Here is a 9,719-nt window from a genome sequence, read left to right as displayed (position 1 = left end):
CGTTCCCTCCTGCAAGCATGCTGTGAATCTTCATCTATACTTCGTGCCCAAACCGAGAGCTTAAAGGACTTTTTTTTTTGGTCTTTTACGACCAACCCTCCTTCATCCATCCATCCAGGCGTTCACACACCGGATTTTATAGGAGCCCGTTTATTTTTTCAAGCCGGTCTTTGGGCTATGCCGTCGGGGCTGGTGAGGCTGGAGAGAATCGAGGAAAACCTGCTACCACAGGTGAAAAGAGGCTTTACGACGCTGCGGTATAGATGATTGAACACTTTGAGCATTAACTCAACGCAGTCTTCATGCACTGGCGCGCCGAGCTTCTTTTAATGATTTATAAGACGGAAATTGAGGTTAACACACTTTGGCACAACTAAAGGGACGTTTACCAAGTTGTGTTTCTGGACGAATATGAAAAATACTGCGTTATTTCCCAACTAGGATTGCTAAGGAAGATGTGACCTTTTCTTTTGCGCACCGGCAATCCGACTAACCCAAGGAGCAGATCCCTGCCTTTCCATCAGTTGCTCGATCCTGACATGTCTTTTTGTGGGATTACACGCGGAGATATGAGCATTGTAAGAGGCCGAGCTGGATTGTGAGATTACCACCTTTGCTTTTTATTCGTCTCGTCAAAAAAGGAAGTGCTCTGTTTGTTCAATGGCTTCGGTGTCAAGGTTGTCAAGGCGCAAAGATGCCAGCCGCTGGCCGAGGATGTCGTCAACTTTCTGGGCTGTGGTGCTTCTGACAGCGCTGCTGGTTCTGTACTGCGGTAAGTCCCGCCGCTCGTTTCTGACCGCACATATCGGCATTTGGATGCGTTGGACGCAAAACGCTGGTGCGCAGCGGGTGACCGTGTCATGTGGGAACCCTTTGACCACAAAATTATGCAACTGGTATTGGCAATCGCTCTTAGCCTATTGATCTCACTAGTTGTCGACGTGTCAATTTTTTTTCTCCGATTTTTCTTAACAGTTATTGGAAGACACGAATTTGGACTCACAGCTGCGCTCACACACACTGAAAACCCACCTACTCTCTTTATCTTTTTGTCCCTGATCTCACTCATGCAAACACAGACATGCATGTGCATACACTTGTGCAGAAAGAGGGCTTAGAGAAGAGGGAGATGTGTCTTTTTGTCAGATGAAAACACTTTCTTTGGAAAGGAGGTTGAACTCAAGCGTCCCAGGAGCCTAATTAAGCCTCGTGACTGCCTTTAATTCTGTGTGTGTGTGTCCTGAGGGCTGTGTTGCTGTCAGACTGACTTACTAAGGTCAGATAGTCATGCATCTGTCACATTGTCTCTGGACTAAAGTCTGGTTTCGGGAGCATAAATAAAGAATTCACAGGATACACACTGTATGAAAACAGACTTTTTAGTTGGACAAACAATAGGTCTTACTCCAGGCCATAATTCAACTATTGCCTGAGGATAACCTTATTAGGCAAATGTATGCAAGCACACACACGGCCACACAGCCCCACTTTCTTTCTCTCTAAGGCTACTTCTCTGGCCGAGGATGTCTTTTCATTTCTTCCTCTCTGGCACCCTCACACCTTCCTCTTCTCCCTCTTGCTTCCCTCCTCTGTCTCAAACTGCATCTGACTCACTTGTGAGGAAGGAATCCAGCTGGCACACTGTGCTCCAGTCTGCTACGTGTGAAAAACGGAGGCTATGTGCAATAGCCATGGTAAAGCCCATTTAAAAAAAAAAACTGAGCTATTTCATTAGCCGCTGAGCTAATGATGAATAAAATCATCTTGTCTTCCAGCATATTAGCTATGCTTACATGATCATTTTCTTGAGTTTTCCTTTTAGCTTCCGCAATGCCCCCCCGTTGCTTTCTCTCATCCTCTGTTTTTCTTTTACAATGGACAGCAGATTGAGTTTGCTTTGTAATCACACCAGCCCCAGGTAAATCAATGGGGGTGGGGGTAAATATGAGTGAAAAGCTTCTGGATAGGTGGGTCTGTCTCTTCTTTTACGGTGCCTTCGGCCATGTCGATTGATCTTCTGCTTGTATCCAATCAATGGCGCTTGGATGTTTGTTACAGTCAGCAGTCTTTTAGGCCCCCACCCGACCCCCCCAATCCCACCCCCTCTTGGGTAGAAGGCCCCCGATCTCCTACCCAGCAACACCTCACCCCCTCTGGAATTTAATAATCTGAGCAATAGTGATTCTTTGATTTCTTGTTCTCTTTTCTCTTTTCATAATCTTTTCACCCCATACTGCTCGGAATTGTTTGAAATGCTATTTCTGCAACACGGAGGCTGAAAATCATCAATCATCTTTTTTTCTTTAATGGTATTTGAACTCTGGGAAAAGCAAGAACGGCCCAAAACACATAACTAATTTGTATCTTTCTTTTTTGTCACAACCAATATTTGTATATTAGACTAAAGCCCCAGAGCCTCCTTGATTTCTTCTCTTGGCTCCTCTTTCTTGTCTTTCTTTCCCTGTAGCTTTTTCTTTTGTCTTAGCTTGTGGTCTTTTTGGCAGATAAATCCCCAATCGTCTGAACTTGCAGCTCAGAAGATTTCTGTTTTAGCTTTGTCTTTTCATCCGTTTCCATCTTGTTTGACCTTCCTCATCTGTGCTGTCTTTCAGATTTTTTTTCTTTTTTTATATTTATCTCACCCTCTCCTCTACTTTGTTCTTGTGTCCTTCGGTGTCCCGGTCAGCTGTCCGGTCCAGTTCCCCTTCGTTGTGCCTCCTTGTTTTATTTTTTACGTTTTTGTCTCCATTTTATGCTCAATTTCCTCATATTTGATTCTCCTCTTTCTCTTTGTAGCAATTGTTCTTTCATTCTCTTCCTCTCTTTTTCATTTCTTGCACATCCTATCATTTCTGGGTCTCTTTTCTGCTGAAGGTCTGAGCTGAGCTGACCGCTGCGAGTTACTGTACGTTATTCTGACTGAGGTCTCTGCTCTCTCAGCAGTTTATTCCTGCCCCTCTCTCGTCATCTCTCACCTGTTCCACTGCTGACCTCTCCTCTTCTCTTTTAGAAACTAGAATTCCCAAGTCCAAGGAATTATACCAAATTTTTTATAGATGTACAACTTAATAACTTGAATATGTTTGTCCTTTTGTCCATTGAAAATTGACACAAAAAGAAAAATCTTCATGTTCCAAGGTCTCTGTGTATGTCTTCAGGGCTGCAGCTAAGAATTATTTTGATTATCGATTAATCTGCTAATTAATTTCTCATTTAAATTATTTGTTGTATAAAACATCAGAAAACAGCAAAAACACTGGTAATGCAAGTGATTAATGTTCTAGACCTCAAGGTTTTGTCCAACTAGCAGTCCAAAAGACAAAGACAGTTTATACTACATTACTGAATTAGCCTTTTACAGTCTGATCTGAACACTCTGTAGTGTTTCACGTATCCTTCCTTGGCTATCAATAAATTATTTTTTAACTTTATATTCAGAGACTCATAAGCTGACCGACCACTGAGTTGACTATAAAATGCTCTATACATATGTACATGTATGGTAGTTATTCATGCATATGTCTAGAAAATGGTCCAGAATGTGCAGGGTTTCATACATTTAGGTGCTTTTATGCAAATCTAAACAACTTACATACATTTGCTCATTTCGCTTGTCTGAATGACTCCTTTTACTGAAGTATTTAAGTGTGTGAGAAAAAAAGTATTGTACGTATTGTAGAAATTTACATGCATGGTGTGTACTGTAAGGCTATTGTTTGTACCAAGGGCAATTTTGCTTTGCAGTGCTGCTGTGTTGTGCAGCCAAAGAGGGTGGAGGGGGGACTGAGGGGAGCTCTGTGATTATGGCTATGACTCATATGGTGCCTGTCACCTAGAATCAACATCCAACTTCACACGATCTGCCGTCCTCACTCAGGCCCTTCTGAGAGGGAGAGATTGAAGAGGGAGAGGAAGAAATGCGGTGGAAGGAGGGACAGAAGTAGAGGCACTGAAAGAGGTGAGGGCAGGAGGTGGCTCGATATCCTCGTTAATGCTTCGATAAGAAAAGCAGAGGAGGGGGAGGCAGGAGAGGAAGGGACTAATGACAGGGAGATTTGGAGGATAGACAGAGGGAAGCGAGAGGAGGACAGGAAGAGGTAGTGAAAGGAGATGGGTGAAAGAAAGAGATGCCCTGCTGAGGGTGGAAAAGTGGAAAAAGAAAGTGAAAAGAATCAGAGAGAAGGAGACAAACATAGGGCAGAGAGAGAGAAGCTCACAAGATAAATGGCAGCAGCTCAACAATTTAACTGCTCATACCGTGTTGGAAACTCTAATCACATGAGAATGCTTCAGTACCCTCTGATTACATTACAAAAGAAAAAATTAAAGCATTGTATTCTGTGCAGTAGCTCCCTCCTCTGGAAGCTCTCAGCCATGCATTTGTTTGCAGACAGTGCTATTATGTATTCATGAGGCTGTAGCCCTGTGTGTGAGCCCGGAGGAAGATGCTAGCTAATCAGTATGCTAATCTTAGCTTGGGAGAGCTAAGGAATGAAGCCACGGCTGTGGTCCTGCACTGCGAACGCGGAGAAGGGGGAAGAGAGAGAGAGATAGGGATAGATAGAGTAACAGTAAGTGAAAGGGGGAGGAGGAGAAGGTGGAGGAAGTGACTGAGGAAAAGAAGAGAGGTCATGTATAATACCTTTCTTATGTCAAAATTCAAAAATATAATGTTTTCTGATTCATTCCAGCCTTCAGTATAATCCTGTACACAGACACATGTAAGCACTCAAGGACAAACACATACATTAGAGATATAATAGAGATATTAATGAACATAACATCAAAGCAGGCATGTAGGTTACACTGATGCGCACACACACACATACAAGCAAGCATAACTGTATCAAAGCAGTTACTCAGGGTCATACAGAAAAATGCAAACACCCATGACCTACTTGCGCATGGACATGGACATCACCCTGCAAGATTTTGAGAATGCAGAAGGGTCGGACACGTGCACGAACACACATTCCAATGCTGTCGGGAACAACAGCTCTCTGCTGCCGCTTAAAGCCATTCCCATCAGATTTGTCTCTCAGCTTGGTCTCCTGTGTTTCCTCCTGCTTGTTTGTTTATGACTTGCTGCTGAATCGATGGATTGTTGACTGTTACTGGGAACTGCAGCTTGGGGGCATCCATGGAGAAAAAGAGGCAGGCACCTCACCTCAAGAGCTCAATACACATAATCACACATAGATGGGGATATGACAAGGCTCGTATGTGTTCACATGACACACACACACACACAAAATGTCTGTCGTAGGTCGTCTGATTCACAAGCTGAGAAAATGGGACTGGGCTGACCCCGAAAAATGCATGGACTTGTGGGTTAGCGCGTGGACATATTTGAATATCTTATCTTATTTTCAGCATAGCCTCGAGCCTCTTCCTCTGCAGGGAGGGAGACGGAGAGAGGAGCCACAGCCAGGAAGCTGCAGAAAGGGCTGCCTATGGCCTGGGGACGTAGATTCATAAAGGGAGTCAACCTGTTGAGTTTTTCCACCGAGAAAGCAAAGAGCCACATTATGGACCCCCGGAAATGGGGCCAGAGACCGCATACATATTTGAACAGCTTTTTAGAAGGCAGCTTTGCAAAATTTAAAGACCATGATGAGTGTCATTTGAAAAGGAGGGGGGGGAAGGGGGGGTTGCTTTTACCGCATAATGAGCGTGCCACAAATGGACAGCGTCAAGTTTGGTAAGGCAAGGAAAGAATATTACGAATTTTGCGACATACGTTATGAAATATTAAGCAGCAATGGGATCCTTTTCAGTGTGCGCAGGGACCCATTGACATTAAATGGGAGATGGCAGTGTGGCCACAGGCAGTGTGTTTTCCTCTGCAGCATGCACTCGTGTCAGCTCGTAGTTGCTTTCTGTTGTCTGGCAGTGAGTGAATAGAACATTTTAGTATTAAGGGGATGCTTGTTGATAGGGATCTTCAGGCATATGGATGCTTCTCTTGGCCCTCTCTGTGAGGCAAAGGGCATCCATCACCCCAAAAATGTGTTGATGTTTGCACACTTTGGACTGTGGATAGGCAATTACATCAAACCAGGGACCCTTTTTGTTGTTTTTTTTACAGTGACATAGTGCTAAAGTTGACAAGTAAATTGCTTCCTTTCTGAACAACATATCCCATTTTTTACAATGAACATCTGTTACTACATAATGAGTTTGCCGACTGAAGTATCTGAACAACTATGGATGGGTTGTCATGAAATTTTGTGCAGACATTAATTGTACTCCAAAAGATGTAGCCTACTGACTTTGTTTATCCCCTGACATTACCTCTAGCACCACCAACAGTTTGATGCTTTTGTTTTTTGGGTAACATTGCTCAACAATGTTCGTACGGATTCGCATGAAATTTGGTGCAGGCATTATTGCATCTCTTAGGATGAATCCCCACATCTAAAGATTAATTTGTCTTACGTAATACTTTGGTTTACAACCACATTCCTATTTCCTAAGCTAAGCGGTTGCATCACCAATCAAATGCACTTCAGTATGTACATCAGTAAGTGAATGCATCATTGCTCGTAACTAGTCTATTCAGTCTTCAGGTCAGTGGTACATTCAGTCTTTTGCTAGTCTAAGCGACTACATTCACCTTAGTACCAGCCTATACAAGCACTGTAAGGTCATTACCTCAGCAGGCTAACAGTGCGCGGACTCATTCAGTTACAATGGTGATTCAGTGTAGCGAGTTCAGTTTAAAGATTTGTTGTCAAATTGATTTGTTTGTACATGTACTGAACACGTTTTTTCTGTTAATTACAGAATAGTTATAATAATAATTAATTAATAATAACAGTAGCATGCTAACAGTCTATGATGATGAACATGGTAAACCATATACCCACTAAGCGGGTTAGCGTGCTGTCATTAGCTTTAGCTCAAAACACTGCAGTGCAGCCTCACAGGGCCTAGCATAGCTGTAGGCCCTTAGTCTTGTTCATTAATGGGCCACAGTTACATTGAAGATAAGCAGCTGTGTACTCTAAAAAGCTAAAAAGAACACTTGATTTACACCGAAACACAGAAGTCAAACAGGATTATTTTGAGATTACATTGACAAGGTGCATTGTTCACTGCAGCCTCTCACCCAATCAATGAATGTTGGCCTTTTAGTTGACAAGCCTAATACACATAACACTTATAAATGCAGTTATGCAATCAATTACGGCCTCAGTGCTTCTCGATTCAATATTACCACCGTGTGTGTGTGTGCCTGCCTCTTGTTAAAACTATTGATCTGAGGTAAGCACACAAGGAAAAACGGCTTAATGAAAGAAGGATGTAATGCCATTTGTTGTGGCAAAGAGCATGTGCACTGCCCATCCTATACACAACCCTCTCTTGGCTAAAAGACAGTGGAGAGAGCTTTTAAAGTATAGCGGGATGTTTGCTGTAGCCACACTGAATCCAACAAGTCAGCTTCATGCCTGTGTTTAGCAGTTTTGTCATCACAGCTTCATCACAGCACACAGTGAAACAGCACACAGCCTGTTCCTCCACAGCTGCTCCATGGCCTCAGAACAGTTAACAGCTACAACAGTTGGTGCACTTGTTTACACTGAGATGCAGTAAAAGTTGCATTAAAGCCGCTTCTCTGTCTCACTGATTCCATTTTTCTCATCACTTCACCCTCTCCTGCATTGTTTTTGTTTCTCTCTCTCACACTGGGTTTTTAAGTCGTCTCTACCTGCACCTTTGTAACCCGACCCTGCTGTGTAAAAAAAAAAGGAAGCCATAATAGCATGCTAATATGCTGTGACATTTACTTAATGTGAAAACAAATTGTGAAGTGTTTGGTTTTGCAGTTAGGCAAACTATAGTCGCAAGCCGCCTCCATGGCTAATTGCACCTTAAATGCTCCGTGTCCCATCGTGAATTAATTTGGTGTCAGTGTGACTTTAATTACCATTAAAACGGCATGTATAATATTTACATATCATATTTTCAGTGGCATATGACTGTGGGGCTCAACAGGTTACAGTCAATATAGTTCAGGATTTTCTTAATAAAATGAAAGCAGAAACACAAAATTTAAGATTCAGGAGCCTCATTTGGACCCTTTGACAAAGAAAAAGTGATTAATGTTAAGTCTTTGAAACCAGTCCTGTAAATTGTGCGAGACGGCTTAATTGGGTCGGAATCCGGACAGAGTCTTGCGGTGTGCTCCTGCCCCGAGAGGATTCATGGATGTGCACTTGTGCTTGTTTTGCCTAGGGCCAGTAAGCCCATTCAGAGAGAGATGCTAAAGCTACTCCCCCCTTTATTACTGCAAAAAGCAATTGCTTGGAAGAAAATGCCAGAATGGTGCTTTGAATTCCTGGAGGGGCCCATCACAGAGACGCGGCCCACGGAGCTGAGACAGCTAGCATCTGGAGCAAAGACATGGCGGTAAAGTGGAGAGAGAGCGGGAGGAGGTGGGCGGAGAGAGGGAAAGAGGGATTGGGATGGCAGAGAGGCAATGAGAATGAGGGAGTAGGAGAGGGAAGAGAGACAGACAGAGCACAGGGGAGGCAGAGAAATGGTGAGTGCAAGACGGAGAAAGGAGTTGACGAGGGAGCAGTAGAAAGTGCTTGAGAGAGAAAAAAGGACGGTGCAGGCAATGAGACAAAAGACAGACAGACGAGAACACTCAGACGGTCCACCAATTGACAGGCGGTTGGGGAATAAAGTCAGCTAACACAATGAAGCAGTCGGCAGACAGACTCGCCGCGGAGTAGCCGAGAGGCTCTCAGAAGTAGAAACAAATATTACATTAGAAGAGACAGAAGCCATTTGTCACAGTGGGAGACCTGAGAGGTAGTTAAGGTGCAGAATATAGGGACCCATGGCCTGGTTGATACATGTCGCTACGAGGAGGAAATTGTGCTGAAGTCAACTCCGTTCAATCAATTGTCTGGTGTCCTTCAATGACTCCGGCACTTAACAAGATAACGCCGGCACAAAGTTTCGCCAGCCCAACTCTCAAGAACTTGTTATGGGGCCTTGAGGGCCTCCCCTCATTCCCTCTCTCGATCCTTTCCTCCTTCTTTTCATTCTTCCTTCTCTCCCTTCCTGCCAGCATGTCAGCCGCACCACCTCCACATCAAGGCCTGGTGACATGCATGCTGACAGCCACGATTCAATGTTAATGTTTCTGGAAGATAAATCTGCTGGACATTTATGGCCTAAATGACAGCTGCACTCTCTTTGCACCCAGATGTCAAAGGCGGTTGAGATTCTGAAGCTGTTTCAAGGATTGTTAGAGACAGACAGACAGACGGCCAGTCAGTCACCTGGTCAGTTTGCTTTTGGCTCCGTGCCACAAGGTGCATTACTTGGCCCTCAATTTTGGAATGCGCTTCATTAAATAATAGCTGGAGTAGATTTTTCATAACAACAAAAGGATATATTTTCTCGTTTTCCCTCCCTTTCTTTCTTTCTTTCTTTCTTTCCTTTCCGTCTCTTTTTCCCCAAGTTAAGCTCCTGACACTATCCGTGATTGATATGGAAATTACAATGCGCTTGCCCTCATTTATCTTGCACTGGTGCTTGTTGCTGCTCCAACAACCATTTTGGGATGCAGGAACGATGAACTGATTTGTGGCTGCTGTTCGAGAGAGCAAAAGGGATATACTGTAAAGATTTGATTTGAGACCCTGCATAGCCCAGAGGATGAGGAAGCTTTCCTTTTTTAATGGAAAAACAACCAGCGTGCC

The 9,719-nt window shown here is 43.7% G+C and overlaps 1 protein-coding gene across 1 annotated transcript in view; it reads left to right on the top strand.

Moving 5' to 3' along the window:
• The first annotated feature begins 246 nt into the window (after nucleotides 1-246).
• tafa5a (TAFA chemokine like family member 5a) overlaps nucleotides 247-9,719 on the top strand; it is a 133,518-nt gene continuing 124,045 nt past the window's right edge. The window contains exon 1 of the mRNA XM_035673353.1: nucleotides 247-772. Within this exon, the coding sequence (XP_035529246.1) occupies nucleotides 661-772 (112 nt within the window). The 5' untranslated portion in view covers nucleotides 247-660. The remainder of the gene's footprint in view (nucleotides 773-9,719) is intronic.

This window comes from Morone saxatilis, unplaced genomic scaffold (assembly GCF_004916995.1).
Source record: "Morone saxatilis isolate NCDOM2014 unplaced genomic scaffold, NCSU_SB_2.0 Contig10, whole genome shotgun sequence".
Taxonomy (NCBI): Eukaryota; Metazoa; Chordata; class Actinopteri; family Moronidae; genus Morone; species Morone saxatilis.
The sequence above is the reverse complement of the archived record's forward strand: the minus strand, read 5'-3'. Positions and strand labels throughout refer to the sequence as shown.